The sequence below is a fragment of the Triturus cristatus genome, chromosome 11 (genome assembly GCF_964204655.1).
Source record: "Triturus cristatus chromosome 11, aTriCri1.1, whole genome shotgun sequence".
In the NCBI taxonomy this organism is placed as follows: Eukaryota; Metazoa; Chordata; class Amphibia; order Caudata; family Salamandridae; genus Triturus; species Triturus cristatus.
In genome coordinates, this window is record NC_140594.1 from 1,064,795,246 (window position 1) to 1,064,817,260 (window position 22,015).

General features: G+C 44.0%; 1 protein-coding gene across 1 annotated transcript in view; it reads right to left on the reverse strand.

Annotated features, from left to right (window-relative positions):
* The window catches only part of ACTL6A (actin like 6A), a 171,607-nt gene extending 150,303 nt beyond the window's left edge, over positions 1-21,304 (reverse strand). The window contains exon 1 of the mRNA XM_085635392.1: positions 20,964-21,304. Within this exon, the coding sequence (XP_085491518.1) occupies positions 20,964-20,988 (25 nt within the window). The 5' untranslated portion in view covers positions 20,989-21,304. The remainder of the gene's footprint in view (positions 1-20,963) is intronic.
* Positions 21,305-22,015: the final 711 nt, after the last annotated feature.

A 22,015-nucleotide genomic window follows, 5' to 3' on the forward strand; every position in this document is an offset into this window, starting at 1 on the left:
CAAACCAGGCAGAAATCATCCGCCTTCAACGTGTCCAAAACGCCGTGGCTAGAGCCATAGTCGGCTTGCCCAGGTCCTGCTCTGTCTCTAGTACCCTTCGATCTCTGCACTGGCTACCGGTTAAAGCAAGAATCCATTTTAAAGTCTTATGTTTGGCTTTTAAGATCTTGAAGGGATCAGCCCCCCAGATCCTCTCGAATCTTTTGTCTGGCTATGTCCCGACCCGCTCTTTAAGATCACTGGGACAAGCACTTGCTGTGGTCCCGAGGTTTAAGCTTAGCAGAGTTGGTGGCCGGTCCTTCCGGGTAAAAGCAGCGGTGCTTTGGAACTCTCTCCCGAATGAGATTTGCCTGATGGAAGATCTTCTTTTGTTCCGCAAAGCTATAAAAACCTTCTCGTTTTAATTTTCCCTTCTTCTAGCTGCGCCCTCTCTTTTCCCTCCGTTTCTATGTTCAGTGTTAGTGTTGTGTACCTTGTCATGCGCCAGGACGCCCCTTACCTGGGGCAGCTGTGCGCACTACAAATGCTTCTAACATAACATAACTGCGCTGCCTGACATGGAATATTCGCGGTCTTAATGACCACCGCAAGATCCGATTAACCCACGCGCACTTGACCAGACACCACATCGACATATGTCTCTTGCAGGAGACCCACCTGCTGCAGAAAGCTGGGGAAAGACTACGACACGCCAGATGGGGCGAGGTGCATACTTCCGGATGCTCCAGCTATTCCCGGGGGGTGGCCATATTAATTCGTAGGGGCCTGCCCTGGCAAACATTTAAAGTGCATGCCGATTCGGAGGGACGGTATCTAATATTGCTGGGGAAACTGTTTCACAAGCAGATAATACTAATTAACACTTATGGCCCTAACACGGATGACCCAAGTTTTTTCAGGACAGTTTGGCTCAAGGCACAATCACTGGGCGAGGGAGAGTACATATGGGGAGGAGATTTTAATGCGGTGCTCTCGCTGGAACAGGACAGGGAGGGGGCCGCGCGCACACATCACCCGCGCACGGCGGATCTTCTTCAAGGCCTAATGGAGGAATACAATCTGCTAGACTCGTGGCGGATCTTACACCTCGAAGGGAGGGAGGGCACATGCTTCACCCCACACAGGAAAGCATGGTCCAGATTAGATTTTTGGCTCCTAAACCCGCATATACATGCTTGGACATCCGAAGTTCACCACAGAGCGCGCACACTATCCGACCACTCCCCGGTTGAACTGGTGCTACAGGTCCCCAAACCGTACATCACACCATTCACGTGGAAGCTGCCGGCGCAGGCCTTGCTGGATCAGGTATTTCGCGAGGAGGTGCACCAACACATACTCGACTATTTCGAACTAAATACGAACTCGGTGGCGTCTGTGGGCACCCTATGGGATGCGTTCAAGGTGGTTATCAGGGGCCACTGCATTGCGGGGCAGGCCAGAGTGTTGAAGGACATCAGAAATACACTCAAGAGGCTGGAAGGCCGCCTACATGCCCTAGAAATACAGTACTGCTCTGACCCCTCGGCGGCAACACTAGCGGAAACGCGCACCACACTAACCGAGTACCAAACTGAGGCGGATAGAGAGCTTACATTTTTACATAAACATGCAACGGCGCGCCGGTATGGAGAGGGGGATCGCTCGGGCAAAACGCTTGCCCATTTGTTGCGATCGCAGAGAACTTCCTCATACATCCCCCTCAGTCGAAACATCGGGGGGAGACCGCGCGTGCACACCTCCGGAGATCCTGGACACATTTCGGTCTTTTTATAAAGACTTATACCGTTCCCGGGGAGTGCCTACATCGGGAGACCTATCCGATTACCTGGACACGGTTCAGCTGATATGGTTCAATGCGCACCGAAAAGAGTACTTCGATCGCCCCTTCACATTAGAGGATGTCAAGGAAGCATTGGGGTCTTTGGCGGCCGGCAAAGCGCCAGGGCCGGATGGCCTGCCAGCGCAGTTTTACAAGGAATACGCTGACCTCCTGGCCCCCCGGCTGCTGGCTGTATACGCTGAGGCAGTTGAGGCGGGTATACTCCCAGCGACAATGAGAGAGGCTCTCATTATTGCCCTCTTAAAACCAGATAAGAATGCCCAGAAGTGCGACTCATATCGCCATTGTCCTTAATTAACACGGATGTGAAAATATTCGCTAAAATGCTTGCATTGCGGCTACAGCCGGTGTTGCCACTCATGATCCGCCCAGATCAGTCGGGATTCGTGCCAGGCCGCTCCACGGCCCACAACTTACGAACCCTTTTTGGGGTACTGCACTATTTAGCCCCTCACGTCAAGGCCGCGGTGGTGCTATTGGACGCCACAAAAGCGTTCGATTCCCTGGAATGGGGGTTCCTATTTCCTTTGCTACAGCGAATGGGGATAAGTGAAGCTTTTATCCGATATATTAGACTGCTCTACACCACCATCACTGCCCGAGTCCGGGTGAACGGGCTTGTCTCTGAACCCTTTGCTATTAGCAGAGGCACGCGGCAAGGTTGCCCCCTGTCACCCCTACTATTCGCGATTGCCACCGAGCCTTTGGCGGCCCGGATTAGACAGCACTATGCGGACAGGGGCATCGGGTTTTCATCCCGGGCGTTGACCGTTTCGATGTACGCAGATGATAATACACTCTATGTAGTTGACCCACAAGATAATCTCTCCCCCATGACGAGAGAATTGATAAATTATGGCCTGCTGTCGGGAGTGACCATAAATTGGGAGAAGTCGGTCATCCTGCCTCTGACGGCTGGGACACCCCGCTTCACTCCAGACTGCCCACTGGAGTGGGCGACTGGTCCGGTACGTTACCTGGGGGTATGGATCAGCACGGACATGCACACATTGTGGATAGAGAACTATGGGCGGGCGTTGCGGTGGATAGAGGAACGGGTCAGCCGCTGGAAACACTTGCCACTGTCGCTGGCGGGTAGGATAGCTGTGGCCAAAATGGTCATCCTGCCCAAGCTACTATACTTATTTGTTAACGTCCCACTCCCCCTGACTAAGCGTTTTCTGAACCAGGTACGCTCGCTGAGGATCGAACTGGCGTGGGGGGGAAGGCAGCCGAGGGTGGCCTGGGAGACCCTTACTCTTCCACAGAGACAGGGAGGTATGGCGGCACCAGATTTTACGCTGTATGCTTACTGCGCAATTCTTGCACTATTGGGCGCATCCCACGCCGTTTGAGCCGCATGTGGCGATAGAGGCGGATAAGGTGGCCCCGTTACCGCTCAACACTGCCCTATATGCGCCGCACAAGAGGAGGTGCAATGAAATTGACACGGTGCACGCGCTTAAGTGGGCCTGGGACGGGTTGCGCCGCCGGGCCAAGTTGGACCTCCTCTACACTGCATCGGTACCTCTGCGCGGGAACCCCATATGGCCCCTGCTGCAACACATGAAAACTGGAGAACGCGCGACGTCGCGCGGCCTTCACACGGCGGGGGACATTTTTCCTGACGATATTTTCATCACGCTGGAGCAAATGTGCGATGCGGAGACTCCGACGATGCTTGATACCCTGCTTTATTATCAGCTTCGGCATACATGTCAAAAACTATTTCCTACATTTCCGGCGCCGCCGCCGAGCTTGCTGGCCCTGGAGAATGTACTGAAGGTGGAATCTGGGCGCAAACTAATTTCCCGCTTATATGGGCGCATGCAAAGTGATCATCCAATAGTGGTCCCAGCGGCGCGCTGTATGTGGATTGCTGAACTGGGTACTGACATAACTGACGCTCACTGGGATATCTGCTGTAAAATGCTTGAGACCCTGACCCCTAACTATAGACTCCGGCTGATACATTTCAAATACATACATATGACATATCGCACCCCTAGCCGGCTTCATCGTATTGGCTTGAGAGACACGAACAACTGCTGGAAATGTGATGCACGCGGAGCTGCTTTCTTGCATATGGCATGGGAATGTCCCATGCTGGCCTCCTTTTGGGCCGAGGTAATGGAGCTGGTGTGTACAATCACTGGACTACAGATTCCATGCACTCCGCAGACTGCACTACTGGGGATCTTGCACATGGTGAAGCCTAAACACCGTAGGCTGCCGGCCATGCTCATTTTGCTTGCCAAAAGACAAGTCGCGATACACTGGGGGGCTACTACATCACCCACCATTAGGGACTGGATTAAAAGTGTCGTATACTGCCAGACGCAACTCACCTTATATTGGGAGCTCCTGCCGGCACGTTCACGACCAAAAGACATATGGGAGCCATTCACACATTGGTTGGATCACACAACGCTTCAAGCACTGTAAAATAATGGTCTTCACTGCAGATGGCTGGGAGGGGACGGACACCAGGTGGAACATGGGGCGCTGCAATTGATGCTTGGGGTACGGGAGATGCTCGGGGTGTGAGGGGGGCTGAGACGGAGGAGGCGTGTGACTATTACCGAGCACTGACAGGTAGACCCCTGTCGGTCCTCTGGATAACATTGAGATGGTGGGGAACTGTATCGTCAATACTATATCCTATGCAACCTGCACTTAATTGTATTTGTTTTGTTGTTGAAAATGCAAATAAAATAAAAAATAAATACCGAGAAGCTTTGTACACTGGTAGCAGGCTGCCTTAAATGTAATGAGGATTGGAGCGTGGTTACAAGAGTATTTCCAAGGCTCTAGTTACACTACAAGGTCAACATGGGTTTGCAGAGCCTCGTGTATTTAACTTCTAGGGGATGTAAATTACATAGGATTGTTTTATTTTTGTTTCACGTATTTGGTTCCGACACACAAGCAGAGACACGTACCAAAGGGTTATATGGTGACATTTCAGTCTATTTTTAGAAACACACCGGAAAGGTTATTGGGCAGATTATAGGAGTGATTATTTTAAAAATTAGGCATCGTTCTCTCCTGTTGGTGCATTATGGAGGCTATTATATACAGCCTGCCATAGTCATACTTCATCAGGAGATCAAGAAAGATAATTCCATGTTGCTCATAATGTAAGATACATTTTAGGTAGACACTTCTGAGGTTAGGCCATAGGTGGAATTCCTTGAAAGAATCGAGATTCCTAGTAAAGTGGAAGAAAACACGAATGTATGCATGACACTTCATCATCTGGTTTGAACTAGGAGTTATTAAAATTAAAATTAATAGTCCAAGTCTTTTGAAACGCTGCTACAAACATGTTTGCCAGGATGTGACACTGCACCCACAGCTGTCAAACTAGTAGCTGCACTAGCCATTAAAGAGTTTGTTCCATGATCAAGATTCACTAAACAAAATGTACTGCACAAAGAAATAGTGTTACATTCACCAAAAAGTGGTTGTAATAGTAATATTGGTCTCCATGGTGCCTTTATTAGAAACATCAATAGATACATACTTTTCTACTATCGCCTCAACTTATAAATCTGCGTACCACTAAAATATGGTCTCCTCACGTTATACTACAACGTGCTAAAAGCCACAAAATAAATAAAATGTCCAATTTGTTTCAACAATAAACACTGTACATGTACATTCATTTCTATTAACTGTTCACATATGGCTGATCATACCACCACCACATCACATCACACTTTTCTCTTAATTACCCATGTTAACTTAATTCGTTCGAATTCAATATTGTCCTCCCTTCCTGCTCCTTTTATTCCTAAAGGAAACCTCAAACTGGTGAGAACCTTGCAACTTAGTATTACCATGAACAAAACATGGCCTTCTGCATTTGTTTCCAATACAATATATGTTTGTTTAGATTATATATTTATCACTGCACTACCAAACTGGACCCACTGTTTGTTTTACAGAAACAGAAAACATTGTTTAGCAGTACCTTAGCTACTAATTTGTGTACAATTTCTATAACTGTTTGTTACATGAGGTCCATATCCTAGTCCTGATGAAGGCTCCATGAAATAGTGACAAATGAACCAAACCACATCAATGCATATCCCTATATAAGGGACAGCATGCCAGATGAATCAAACTAAATTGTATTGCATGAGGTTCTGAGCAACCAAATTGAATAAATAGCCAAATAACAATTATTTTTTTTACAAATCTCACCGTGCTTGTATTTTACATCCTTACGGAGTCATTTGAACTCATATTAAAATCTGCTTTACTGGTTGAATGAATCAACACTGAAAGCCAGCATTTTATTGAATTTAATTTCCCCTTCTCAATAATGGAATATGGTATTTTGTTTATATTATACTACAGCTATGTTGCACAGTGAAATCACCCTTTGCTTGTGACTAATTCTTGAGTTGAACGACCTTCCCAAAAGCATTGGCAGTTTAAGCATAGAAAAAGGCAATCACTCCAGAAGAATGTTTGACAATAGTGATATAATCCATTAGGTTTATTGATTCTTCAGAGTTCATTGTGAAGCCTGTGGGGCCTCAAATTTTAATTCTGGCAGTGTCATCGGAGTCCGGTTATCATTCTGAAGTAATAAAATGAGTATCAATAATTTGAGTAACAGTTACAAATATTTAAGGACCTGTAAGTAACTGAATTTGCAGTTTGTTGATTATTGCTGACCTGAAAAATGTTTTTCTTACTGACCTACGTTCATATCATGGGACTGCTTCACATCTGAACATTTCAGAAAGAACAAAACACATGTACTTGTCGATCAATTTGAAAAATGATTGCATTTGGCAAAAATCTACTGCTTGTTCTTAGCGGACGTGTTCACATTTTCACGACACGTCAGCGCCATGCTCATACCCATTCTCAACGCCTCCATCTCTTCTGCGACCTTTCCAGATGCTTGGAAACATGCAACTGTCCTCACATTATTGAAAAAACACTCTGCTGACCTACCACACTCGCTGTTCTATTCCATATAGGTACCCTATATAGGCGCAGGTAAAATTGCAACCTTTCACCTATATTCTTCCCTACATTACATACATAACGGTTCTTAGGGACTGACCTTTTATCTAGATACGACACTGCATTCAGAACGCGGGCTTTTCCCTAGTTCGATTCTCATACATTATGCAGGAGGCTTCTTGGAAGCACAGCAGGACTAACATCTCCTGTATAATATCTCTGTATAAAGTTCAGGCCCAACGTCATCCTTTAGGCCGACACAGTAACACAGCAAGGCAGGACCCCTGGGGGGAACTATGGGTATATATACACATCACATCTTGCTTAGAAAGATAGAGGAGACCGAGACTTCCCGGCTGACACACTGACCAGAGATGCTGAGGTTCCTGAATGCAGATGCTCCAGCTTGCAGTGGTCTAATATCCCTTGTGGGGTGTCCCTCTCGAGACTAGGACGGGGTCCCATATTCTCTCATAATCAGGTAATGGGGGTGACTAGATCCTAGAGGGATTCTTGGCATAACACCTACACAGATATTAGGTACATTTAGGTACATCTATTTAGGGAGGCATCGTAGGTGTACGGACTTTTTATCATGAGTTTTATATACTTGTATGTATTCATGATTATTACAAGGTGGTAGAAATTTACCATCCCTTTACTTTCGTAGTATTTCTAATCATATATCTCTGCTACTGTATAATGGTTGTTGCAGCTCATCTATTCTACACTAGAACAACAACTGTTCAATAAATTCTTATTGAGAACACGCAGCCTGTTTATTCTGTGTATCTCTCGGAGACAAATTAATTGAGCACGAGTGACTGAGCGAAAGGTAGTATATTGTTTACAAGATGCAGAGGGTTCAGGGCCGTCATGTTCTGAGGTTGCCAGAATCTATTATTTCCTCGGTAAGAGGAGATTATAGTGGCTCTGTGAGCTAGCTGATACAGGCAGGCTAACATACCCGGTGGGGGTGCACAGAATTAGTCTGCCACCAGCCCCACAGTTTATGTTATACAAACGTGCAGATCCTGTATAGGTTTTATAGGAACTACACGACTTCGCCAACTACAGATGGATCTCCCTGCTGCCATTCCCATCCAAGGTCTGACAGAAAATCATTAAGAGACACCTCGCCAAATATGTAAATGACCAACTCAACACCATTCAGTCCAGTTTCAGACCCAACCACAGTGAGGATACTGCCTTCTTCATTGTCCCCGATAAAATCGGCATAACAGTGGACAGAGGAGACCGGCCCTCATCCTCCTGGACCTCTTTGCAGCATCTGATACAGCCTCCCACCCTATCCTAATCCAACGTCAACACGACATCAGAATTAAAGGACACGCACACAGATGGGTCTGCTCCTTCCCGACTGGATGGACCGTGTCTGTCAGCCTGGCACAGTACACCTCAAATACGCGTAACCTCATCTTTCGAGTTTTGAATTTGTGAGCCTGCCCCTCTTCAACCTACACATGCTCCCTCTAGCCGGCATCATCAGATCTCACAATATCGAAGTGCTCTCCTACGCCGACAACACGCAAATTATTCTCTTCCTCACAGACAACATGCCCAGTACCTGGATCAAGTTCAATGCCTGTATGACTGAAATTGCCCACTGCATAAAGATCAACTGTTTAAATCTGAAAACCGACAAGACCGAAATCATGATCTTCGAGAAGAGCAAATCGCTGTGGGACTTCACTTGGTGGCCAATAGAGCTAGGACCGACACCCATCGCCACCACCATGCTAAGAACCTCGGGATCATCGACTGCAAACTCAATGTGACTGTCTAAGTCAATGCTGCACCAGCCTCACGCTTCCATACTCTGAAGATGCTGAGGAAGATTTTCAAATGACTCCTAATCAGCACCCAGACAACCATCTCACACGCCTGGTACAAAGCAAGCTGGACTACAGGAACACCCTATGTGCTGGGATCAACAAAAAAATACCTCAAGACTGCAGATCATTCAGAACTCAGCAGCCAGAATCCCTCTCAACCTTCCATGTCGCACATTATCACACCAAACATGAATGAACTCCAACTGGCTCCCCATACATGAACAACTCAATTCAAAGTCCTCACCCACAGTTTCAAGGCCCTACATAACATGGGCCTGCATACCTCAACAACAGAATCTGCTTTCACAAACTTTCAGACACCTCCATATGTCTGGACCCCTACTTCCACAAATCCCACACATATGGAAAACCAGATCAGGCTGTCGAGTCTTCTCATACATTGCTCCCAAATGACCTGCCTCTAAACATAAGAGCCTCCTCCCCACTTCTTGAATTCCGCAAGAAACAAAAGAACTGGCTTTTTAGCGTGGCCCCACTAGGCCCTAGGTGTATCTAGCCTCACCTATGCTCAGTGCCAGGATACCCTCCTGGGTGATAGTGCGCTCTCTCTACAAATCTGCACAACATAACATGACAAGGTTAATTTTGAAATGCTCTCTCTCTCTCTCTCTTTTTAGGTCTCGGCTGGCGTTGGAGCACGCATGCGCTCCTCGCCTCAAGACTTATAGTAATCAGCTTAGTTTGGGAGAAGGGGGCTCGAGGCGCGCCCCACATTTTCATTGGGTAGTGTCAGCGTTCATGTTAAACGCTGGCTTCCCATTGAAAAGGAGGGTCTTAAGTTGCCTCCCTTTGGCTTTTTTGGACGGCCCACTTGGACTGGCTCTCCTGCTTTCCTTCTGGCGTAAAAGGTTTCTTATCTTTATGGGGCCATGTGTTTCAAACACATGGCCCCATAAAGACAAGAGATCCTCTTTCGCTTTCGGGACCGCGCCGCCCAGTTAAAGATGTCCCATAGATGTGACAATGCTAGGCTAATGGTTTGTGTGTACGTGATGAAGTTCGATACATTTGTAGCCGGACATTTTGTAAGTAAATTATCGAAACGAAGAGTATGAACCAAAATTTGATTAAAATATCTATGAGCACTTTAGGAATCCAAACGGATCCTTAAAAATAAAATCCCCCCCACAATATTCAGACACCTTGCCTCGCCACAATACCGTTTCTCCTTTGTTTTCAGCAGCAGTCCCGTAGGAAGTGCTTGGGAGAGTTTGTGCTCCCACCGTCTAAGTCTCTGAAAGCCCGCATGCCAGCTTCTCTTGAGCTCACACATATTCTTGATAAATGTGAAGACTTAAGCAGCGTGCTGTTTTTGGCTGGAATACCTGCTGTGTGCAAGAATCTGGTGCCTTTCACCCGTTCTTGGAATTGCATGTGACCACCTTTGTCACTTGTGTTGCATGAATGATTTTTAGAACATCTGCCAGAAAAGAAAACTAATAGTGCGCACAAATGTTGAGTCATAAATTTGGCTGCTTCATCTGCACTTAACAAATGTATTCACGCGCTCCCTCGGAAGTTTTTTTTCCCTTTTCTATTTCGGGCAAGCGTTCCAGCACCATGACCTCCATGTGTGTGTTTTTTTAACCGTGCAGTTCATGGCGGTTTCAAGACACACACCCTCAGGTTTTTGGGAGTGTGTTTTTGTAATGTGTTTTTATTTTGATGGAGTCCTTGAAAAACCATCATGTCTGCCTGAGTCTCAGGCACTCTTTTCCTTTCTCTTTCTCCCTCTTTTCTCACGCTTTCAAGCTCCTCATACCTTTTCCATTATGCTCTTTCCATCCATGTGGTCCACTTCGTTCTCTCTACTTCTAGTCCTTCTTCCCTACACCCCTCTTCATCACTTCTTTACTTCTTTTCTTCCCCTGTCTTTTTCCCCTCTTCTCCTGTACATCCCTTCCTCTCTACTCACATGTTTGTTAGCCTCCCTCCCGTCTACCAATATCTTGCTTCCTCATTCTTTCTTCTGCTCTCCCTCTTCTGTATCCATCTCTACCACTCACTCTCTACTACTCTCATCTACTCACTACCGCTCTGCCTCTCTACCAATCTCTCTACGCGCACACACATATATATATTACATATTATGTGATCAATGCTATCCCGAAGCCACGGAGCGGTGGAAATAGGGAAGCGCCAATTAAGACAGTTAGAAACTAAAATCATTCTTGAGTTTGACAGTAAGTGGCCTAATGGGTTGAATAATACTGAGGATATGCACAATTTTTTATGATTGGTTACATCGAAAAAAAGATCAGAATAAAGATGAGATGGTATTTTGTATTTGCAGTATTGGGTCATTCCAGAAGATAAGAGATAAAACAGAGTCTTGTCATTATCCATGTTTTAATCTAATAACCATTGGGAATACCAATGTAGGGTACATAGATGAGATATAGAATGTACGTTTGGAAATGTAACACCTGTCGCCATATATATAAAAAACTACAATTTTCCCCTAAATCTGAACCTTTAAGCATAACGAAAAGTTTTTCTTTTAATATGCAATCTTATATTATGTGCCTTTTTAATAGTATTTTTCATGAGGGGAATTTTACTGTTAATGATATTTATGATTGTTTGCATATTTATTATACTGAAATCGGTTTCTCTTTGTATATATTCTATTGCACTGTATATTGATATATTTTGCACATCCCGCACCATTTTGCACACTTACATTAATCAATTTTTCCTTGCTGCTATTGTACATATGCACTTTATTCTGTCGTTGCACTGGATTTATCCAGTAAATGAGCCTTTTTTTATTAAGATTTGCCGCTATACTCTATGCTTTGATGGATTTATCCTGAGACATTTATTACACATGACAGACGTGAAATATGTGTACAGACACATAAGAGTACAACATTAAGGTATTTGTATTTTACAATATTTATGTTGAATACGATGAGTTTTTTTTTTTAATGATAATACTGTATAAAAAAAAACCAATTACACACTTAAGTGTACTTCGCAATGGACCTGGCATATTCATTGTATATCGCAAGTCTTTTTTCCATGACTATTATCATGTGACGCAGAAAGGTGTAAGTAGGCGGACACTAAGCAAACACATAAAAATTGTAATGGCGATTTAGAAATCGTATGTGATCAAGGGCTCTTGAGGCCCGAAACGCGTCGTGCGTGGGTTGTAAATCGTAATAAATACTTTACCTGAAGTTCAGCGGGGTCTGAGTCTCCTTCTTCGCCGCCGCCGCGAGGAGGTTGGAAGTAGTGGGAGTTGGAACTCTTCGATATAGATATATATATATATATATATATATATAAAATCTACTGGCGGTCGCCAGTAGATAGTTATAGTTAGGACCGTGTTTCCATAGGAAATCTCAAAATTCTATTTTGAATAACTTTGGCGCCGGTTGACGAATCTTCGCGAAATTTTCAAAACTAATGGGGCGCTCCGCTCAGCTCCTACCCTGAAAGTCTCGGGGGGATTCGTGAAGCGGGGGCCGAGAAAAAAAGGGGGGTCCCAAAATGCGTTTTCCCCATGCATTTTCCCCATAGGACCTTTAGTCGAAGGTACAGCCCGAACGGCTGAACAGAACTACTTGAAATTTGGCAGAGAGGTAGTCCTCAGGTCAGGGAAGTGCCTTTTGCATATATGGAGTCAATCTGTTCAGTAGTTCCTGAGAAAATTGCAGTTAAAAGCACATACATATCTATAGCCGCGCACCGTGCGCGCACCCTAACGTGCGCGAGCGTAATTCTGATTGGTTGTTACATGTCAGTCAACGTTCAAATCGGTCGAAATCAGGAAGTGTCGGCCGCCATTTTGTTTGTTTTCAGTGCGAAAGTGGAAAAGGAAGGTGGCGAATGTGAAAAGGGGGCAGGGTAGAGAGTTCCTGACCCCCTAGCCTTTGTCAGGGGGTCCCTGAAGGACCCCGAAGGCAGAAAAAAAACATTAACATTTTTTTTTTTAAATCGCGGGTGTGCGCGCACGGTGAAAAACCATTAAAAAAAAAATCCAAAAAATGTTAATACGTAGTTTATTGAAAAATAAATATATAAAAAAAATAATACATACATAACTTAGCATTTAAAAAACCTTGCAAATTCACTTAAAAAACCATAGGTTTCACACATGTTATAGTTAGGTGGATATTTCACTCGTAAAAAACCAATGAAATTCCCCCGTTATAGTTAGTTCAGATAACTGTAACTCGCGCGACCGCCACTCTATCACAAGGATGATGTCATCAGTGATGTCAAGAGTGATGCCACTGACCATGTCATGAGTGATGTAATATGTGACGTCATGAGCAGAGGATTGCGGGCGCGCGAGTTATAGTTATCTGAACTAACTATAACGGGGGAATTTCATTGGTTTTTTACGAGTGAAATATCCACCTAACTATAACATGTGTGAAACCTATGGTTTTTTAAGTGAATATATATATATATATATACATATACACATACATACACACACACACACACACACACACACACACACACATCTGCATATCTATACAAATACAAATATAAATGCATGCATACATATACATATATGCATACGAAGAGGACGCCACCTGTGATACGGAAGGACGGCCATGATTTTGGCTGATTATTACACAGTTATTTGTTTTGCTGTATTACTACTACTAACTAATTATGGAGGATTGTGGATTGATATTTTATTGAAACTTAATACCATGGACTCATATGCATCAGTTTTTTTAATCATAACTACGTCATTGATGTGATTATTGTTCATCGTTAATGGAGGTCTGTGGACCGGTATTGGATGTTATTGGAAACATATCGATTCTTTGGATGGTTGGAATTAGTACCCTTTGTGGATTCAATTCTTGATGAATGTTTTGCCCTGACGAAGTTCCATTGGAACGAAACGCGTTGGCTGTGGTTGGATTTTAAAGACTAAGAACAAGAATAAAGGATCATTTTGGATAAATTGGAAGCGATTTTTTGACTTCACTCTCTGGTGCACCGTCCCTTTCTTTAAAGAATTGTGTAACTGACTCTCAGTGGAGCAGAAGTGTGGCTAGCTCAGGACGCTGTTGCAGAGACCAAGGACTGTTTTATTTACTTTGAAGTGCTGAACATTGGTCAGCCGCACTGTTCGTTTTTTACAATATATGCATACATATGCATGTTATGTACATTAAAGTTTGAAAAACACTAATAAAAGCACAGCTAAAAAGCCACCTAATTACAAACAGAATTGCTTTAACTTAAACGAGGCCGAGACTTATTGCATTTTCAATGCTTGTTTTATTTGATTTCAGATTAGACAAAGACAACAGAGAAATAAAAATGGTTCTATTGTTCAACAGCTTCAATGGGCAGGTCATTCCCTAATTTCATAGCAACATCAGCAAACAATTTCCACCAACAGTTGAAGCTAAAGAGCTTTTCCGTTGTGATGCAATTATATCTCCAACTTACAAATTACCCAACTTTGCCCCTGCATTTTGCAGCCTCCGCACAGGAGCAGAAAATCCACCATCAAGAACATTAATCCACCCCTGGTAAGCTTCTGGTCATAACACTATCCAGTCAGGGCTGGGCGAGCCACCTCCCTTGACCTCTCCTACACCAATGTCTACCAAAAGCAACAACAACAAAAAAAGACATGGAGTTTGTACTCAAATTCATAAAAAGATTCATCAAAATGGTTCCCCACATGGCCCGTGCATCCACTCTGATAAGCAGTTACTTATATTTCTCAAAACTAAAAGCAGTGGCCAACTTGTTGTAGTAAACTACCCTGTCAACCTTAGAGGCATACAAGCAGGGCCACTGGAGTTATGCAATTGTGTGACTGAGGCATTTCTCGCATTGTTATGGATTTGACACATAATCCATCACCTGCTGTATAATCAGCAGAATTTTTCATTTTTTATTTTTATTGATGTATGGTCACAACAATGCTGATAACATATGACATTTGCAATTCTCGCAGTATACATGTTACTGGTGTATGCTCACAACAATGCTGATGACATATGACATTTGCAATTCTCGCAGTATACATGTTACACGGTAGCTTGTCTGGTGATACATGGTACAGTTGTGATTTACCCTCCAATTCCCAGACATAAGTTTCGCAATCCCGTATCTCAGCCAGCTTGTGTGGCTCTGTGATAGTTCTTGTGAATTAGTCGCTTAGATCTGGGTCAGATTCCTCAGGTGGTGGGGGCGCAAATATTACCTCGGAATACGTTCCACTTGCCCCATATCCGCACCCACTTTTGGGGACAGCCTCTGTGAATGAATACTTCCTTCTCTGCCACCATTGCCTTGTCTAGGTCATGACACCAATGTTGATGCAGGGGGGCAGTTAGCGCTCCCCAGCGCTGTGCGATATTTCCCAAGGGTAGATTTTAACAAAAATGTGTTTCTATCTGAAATGGTTTTAAGGTTACTAGTGAAAGTCCTTTGGAAAGATTGGCTTGTCACTTTTCAGTTGCTTACTGCAATATTAAGGTGTTAAACTGATACCAATGAGGTGCAACTTATACCTAAAGAGTGTTACCAAGTGTAAAGAAATTACAAAATAATTAAATAATACTATCACAAAATGTGTGGCATAATTTGCCTTTTCCTGCAGCATAATTTAGTCAACCCCGCCACATAATTTGGCTCTCCCCAGGTGCAGAATTCAAGTGGCCCTAGAAAGAAGTAGACTTCCAAACCATAGCAATTCTGTGCTTTGTAAATAAGAAAGACAGGCAAGGGAACCTGCACTTGCGGTACACCTTCTTCTTGGGAGTCAGACAGTCCAAGAAAACATTAGTTGGTAAAGGTCCATCCTAACCATGGGAGTTAACTCGCTCCCTACTGTTAATGACAGGAAAGGTTGGAGAATCTGAAATTGCTATACCATAGGGCGGAGATGTTACCTCAAGCTGAAACAATAAACTCTGCATAAAAAAGTTAGGGGTGAGGTAAGTGTGGCGCAAACAATTAAACTGATTTATCATGAATTTATTGCTACAATATAATTTTGCAGTGTGTCACAATACTCTACTCATCGTTGTACAATAATTTACCACAATCCTTGACTGTGCATCGTGGGTGCTACGTACAGTCATCGCTTGCTTTGTAAACATCTGCCTATGGACATCTATTCTAACTGAGATACACTGTCTAGCGCCTCAATAAAGTTCAAACTTGGGAGTCTGGCTTACAAAGCTATCCACCTCAACTCCCTATCCAACCTCACTTTGATGCTCAAACGGACGGAAACAGAGCATCAAGAAGTAAAAATAATCTGTTACTGAAGCTACCTGCCTTCAAAATTACCAATGCTCAGGATCAATCCTCATCAGGTGCTGCCTTACTTTTGTGAAACTCACAACAAGCGGCCTTTATAGCAAACACATCCTGATGTCCTTTCTTAACCTAAAAACTCATCTTTTCGGACAATATTTGTCCAACTAAGATAATCTTTCACATGTTCCTGGCTAGAGTGATCTGACCGTCCCCCAATAAAGATATATATATATATATATCTGATGTTGCAATATTTATTACTAGTTTTGTTCTAGGGATGTTTAATGTAGACATGGTTTTATGTGAAGCATGCATATATTTTTGTGCACTGTGCTATATAAAAATGTTAATTAGTCAAAGAGTGCAACAGCTTTTCCACCAGCGACACAGTTTATTAGCACATGCACTATTCAGGATCTGTAGTTCTAGTACCCCGCACCCCCAAATCAGTTGGGCAGTCACAGTCTAGCATTCATAAGTTAAGAACTCAACAGCCTAGATGTCCCAGGGCTGCCTGATATCATCAAATGTGCATAGAATATCAGTCACTGACACAAGAGCACTGACTATTTAGCTTTGTTTGTGTCTTGAGCCGTATTGGCAAATTTAGGTGAGTTCTAAATAGAGAGCTGTGGAGTACAGACCAAGGAGACTCCAGGTCTCTTCAAGCACATCTTTCAGCATAGTGGAGTAGGTCCAGCACCAACAGTGCCCCCATCAAAGGCCAGATGTCCCACTACAAGGACAGGGAGTCCCTGTAGTTCATTAGTCCGACATCCATTTGGCTACAAATTTAATTTGAGCAGGTGATGCAACCAGAAGTGAGGTACAGCTATCCTCAATCAATGGTATATGAAGTTTATCGGCCACCACCCTCTTTCTGCCATCATTCCATATCAAGCTGTAATGAGAGAATTTCCTAGAATGAGTGGGTGAGAATTAACATGGGTGAAACACGTCCTGGGTTGCTTGTGTTCTGGTTTAAGGAGGACGTAGCTTGGCAGTTCGGGTTGGACTGTTCCAATTGGAGCAAGTTCGAGACTGATTTTCTTATAGCTAAGTCCATACTGATGTGACATGGTTAGCAAAAAAAAACAATGGTTTTGGATGCGGTCCCGAGTAATTAGAAAGTGTCTGAGATTAATTCAGGCATTCCATCCATCTCTTTTTTATGTACTTTAGTGTGTCGCCCTAAGTGAGACAGGTATGCACAGGTGGGTCCTGCGCACACTGTCACTGGAACCAAGCTGTACTAGACTGATGAGCACATAATTAGGGCAAAACCGGTCTTGGGATGCTTGCGTTTAGATTCAGGAAGAACCTGGCATGGCCACTTGGGCTGGATTGCTTGGACTGGAGCAGGGTCAAGACTGATTTGCATACAAGTGGGTCCAAACTGATGTGACATTGTGTGAAAAATAATGGTGGATTGCGATGCGGCCGAGTAATTGCCAGTGGCAGAGATTAATTCAAGCATTCCATCCATCAGGTTTTTGTATACTTTAGCATGTCGCCCTAAGTAGGATGGGTATGCCCACGTGTGGGTCTCGTGCACGCTGTGTTACTGGAACCAAACTGTACTGGCTGATGAGCCCATAACTTGGGAGAAAACGGTCCTTTAATGCTGGTGTTCCGGTTCAGGGAAGACATGGCTTATCAGTTCGGGCTGGACTGTACCAATTGGAGCAGGGTCAAGACTGATTTGCATATAGCTGGGGCCAAACTGAGGTCACATGGTGTGCAAAATAACAATGGACTGGAATGCTGTCTGAGTAATAGCCAGTGGCTGAGATTATTTCAAGGATTTTATTATCACTTGTTTTTTATACTTTCGTGTGTCGCACTAAGTGGGACGGGTATGCCTATATATGGGTCTCGAGCTCACTGTGTCATTGGAACCAAGCTGGACTGTACCGACTGGAGCAGGGACAAGACTGATTTGCATATAGCTGGGTCCAAACAGAGGTGATATGGAGTGCAAAATAACAATGGATTGAGATGGGGCTGAGACTAATTAAAGTATTCCATCCACCTCTTTTTGTTTACTTCTGGGGGAGAATTATAACCATATTTCATTAAGTAGTTTAGAAGGTAAGCTGCACAATCAAGGGAAACCTTCTTAGAAGAACCTAGTAGAACCCTTTCCAAAAGGACACAGACTTACGTACATCTAAGCGCAATCTAAAGACATTTCCGGCATTAGATCCTCATCAGTGTGTTTACAGGGTCATCTGGAAAGTGGGCAAAAACCCTTCATGTTGATGACAAGCAGAAAAGCCATGACTCATTCCAGATGACATGGAGAACAGAGAGTAGGCAAAGTTAGAAGTCTCCATCACCAGAGAGAGGTCAGCCACTAAGTCCTCAATGTAAAGCAGCAAGTCATCTACACACTATGATGTTCACAAGCCAATATTTTCATTTCCTCAGCAAACAGCAGAGATGTGAATGGGCAACCCTGCCTGTTGCCATGTCTGACCTGGCACCGGTGAGATATCACCATTACTTTGAAGATCAGCATCTCTAGGTATGCGTACATCAGCATCATTCGACCTACAATTAGAGCTGAAAAGGTACTGCATGCAAAGCATAGTGATACACACAGTTCAACATGCCAAAGGCATTCTCTGTATCAAGGAAATATGATGAAGACAGGAGCTTCAGCAATTATACTCATGATTAGTTAGTACAGGCATACTAGGAGCAGAGATAAAACAATTCAAATAGGGGTGTACCAACCAATTACATCAATAGAGTCAACAATTTAATGGGCAGCTGTTTCCTCATGAATTTTATAATCAAAGTTCAACAAAGACCTGGCAATACAAGGGCAACTACACGGGGTCTCTATCCACGTTGGGATTAAAATCACTACTGTTTCCCTCACTGTGGGATTCCGGAGGGGAGGAGATTTCCGTCCTGTTTGTGCAGAATTATACAGATCAAAGAGTTGTGGTAAAACCAATCCTATATATGAATCTTAAAGCTCTGCCAGGAGCCCACATGTGCAGGGGGTCTTGCCACTACCCACCAATTTGATAGCTGCTTTAGTTTTCCAGATCAGCACCTCCACCAGCTCATTATGGTCTTAAGGAGGTGAGCGTCCATCAAAAGTCAACCAGCTTGTCCTTACAGGAGGATTTGGGTGTTGAGAGTAATGAAGAGAGTAGTATGCTGAAATAATGTCAACCTGGTTTTGAATAGAATTCCATGTGTCCCCTGCCATCGTAATGTTCCTACCTTAGCAGTCTCTACACAACCATGCTCCAAGAGTAAACTCTAGTGGGCCAGCATCAGACCTTTGCTGTATACTGTTTAAGTTCTAAGTAAAGAAAGTATCCTCCTAGTCCCTATACCTCGTTTTACCACATCCAGTTCCCTAGAGGGTTCAAACCAAGAGCTTGTCAACTGCTTTGGGAGAATTACATGTCCAATTATTTTCTAGAATTGAAGTGAACGCCCCACTAAAATATATCACATTACACGGCATTACTTTTTTGTTTTCAGATATGTACATAAAATGTTCTTGTTCTCACTTGAAGTAATCGGTGTGTGAACTGCGAAATCTAAAATTTTGTAAAGCACAGTCTTGGTTTTCACCATGAGCATAAACATGCCTATTTTTAAAACTGGTTAGATCTGCTGAATGGGTTTTGGTTTCTTAGGTGAGTCGATAACTTCAACATTGAAAAAGATAGGTAGCTGTAATCTAGAATGAAAGTGTGTTTGCCTTTTTGTGGCTGTGGTGCGGTTGGACTCTTAGGCACTGGTGCATCCCAACGGTTCCTGGTTTACCATAGTTGCATACCCCGAGTGAATTTGGACCTTGCTCCCTCTGCAGTTGACATGTTCTTAGTAAGGGCCCTCTACATGTTTACAAGTCGCCGCTGACCCTGGCATGCTGGAAGTAATTCCTAGCTTGAGGAGGCAGTTAAAGCAAAATGCTGGTGGCAGCATGCTGTAAGTATTTCTTGGCATAAGGGACACCAAAGGCAAAATGCTGGCTCTGGCACAAAAGAGGTTACATTATTGACATACCGAGGGCACTCATAGTTTGAAAAAACTGATACATCCCTTTCATCCAGAAAAGGGCACAAGTCAAAAAGAATTGTGCTACACTAGCCCAACTATGCAGCTGTCAAATTCTGTTTACTCAGACTCCCAAAAGATTTCAAGTAACACTCAACTCTTCATTCACATATTCTTTCACTGATGATGATGATGAAAAAGCTTTATTCGGTAAGGCAATTACACTGACTTTCTAAGATCCTTTGAATAAACTTAATTGTAAGGCATTAATATTCCATTGGAGGAAAGCTAGTGATACTTTATCCCGGTTTGGGGTTACGTTCGTTATTCTAGCTTGAACTGACATCTCGTAATATATTTCTAGGAAGAAGAAAAAAAATGGAAAGGGGGTGGTTTATAGCATAAGCTTAATCGGATTGTGTTGGGGTACTTCTTGCAAGGTGCGTCGCCTATTGCAGGTTTTCAGCCTTCAGTTTAGCAAAGTTTCCCAGCAGCGACTCAAGAAAACGTTAATCTATACATCAACTCAAAAGTTAGCCCAGATTTGTTAACATGAGTACTAACCAAATCATGCCTTAGCTCTTTTTCTCCACATCATTAGCAGAGAGCTGCTGGTGTTATAATGCACTGACCAGGTTTTAACATTGGGGGCTCTCCAATTCGAACAGTGTCTGGTGGGGAACCATTTAGTGAGAAAGACAATCAGTGCCAGACTCATAATAAAATGATTCAGTGACCAGCAGTGTTATTTAAGTCTTGCGTCAGAAAACACTAAATATGAATGGCTGGATAAATAGTTCTGTGTTTTATAGGGGATTACGTTAACAAGGCATTTAGGGACATAGGCTAAGTGAGACAGTGAGTGTAGGCAGATCCTATGGATGAAGTCTGTAACTACAACTTGGATACTGGTCTATGACCCGGAGTACTTTCACAACAAGGACATTCTCTCATTTCCTACTCACCTCCTCCATAAACGCCGCCGCTCATGTTTGAGCTGCGTACACACTTCCCTGGACTGCAGCCGCTCCGCCTCCACCTCCTCCCGCTTCTCACAACCACCAGCACAAAGTAGAGCCCGAGAGTCCCACAACCTGCAACAATGAGGCAGCAGGGTAGGCCGCTGCAAGAGACAGCGCGCGCGAGACACCGCCCACGGGGGCAGCGCCGGTAGCGCGGAGCCCCGCCCACAGGCGTAACTCCTCGAGGAGCAACGGCCAACCGACGCGCGATCTGGACTGTAACTCTGCCTTCTGCTTGCCGCACTCGCCCGGCTTGGCTTTCTTGCCATAGCTAAGCCCCGCCCACTTCCAGGCCAACAGTAGCTCTACTATGTTTATTACTTTTGTGCGTGGCTTCGAGCATGGAAGGAAGAAGAGGACGCAGACGAATGCCATTCAGTTAGCAAACACAACGTGCTCTGTGTTGTAGCAGTTTTTCTGTATTTTACAAGCAAAGACGAGTACAGCATTACTTTTGCTGTAGGAGTTTTCAATTTAAATGCAGTGGTTTCTTGTTCTTTTCAGTGACCCTTAGCGTGCCAAAATAACCGCTGTTTTTTTTTTACAAAAGTCATAGATGTGAAAAAATGCGTTTCGTTTTCCAGAAACATTTTAAGAAGACGAGTACATTGTGATCCTTGAAGTTATTCTACAACTAATATGAACGCCGAGTTGTCACGCACTAGCGTGACGCCGGCAGGGTAGTCTTTGTTCCTGATGTCGGTTTCCATTCTAGCTGCCATTTCCGACATGGCTGCACAACCAAAGTTGCCAATCAATTTTCCCAATTCAACATGGCCTTCACATCTTTCCTTGTAAGATAAGGTCGCTATGTTGCAAGATGGATACTGTCTATACGATTAGGCAGTGGTGTAGTAACTCAACACGGACAACGTTTGCGTTTATTTTAGACTATGGAAATCTCGGTATTTTTTGTATCGCAAGGTTCGAAAAACAACAGAAAATTAGCTTTTAGACTTCTCCGGGTGTAGCCACTAGGGGGTAGTATGCAGCAG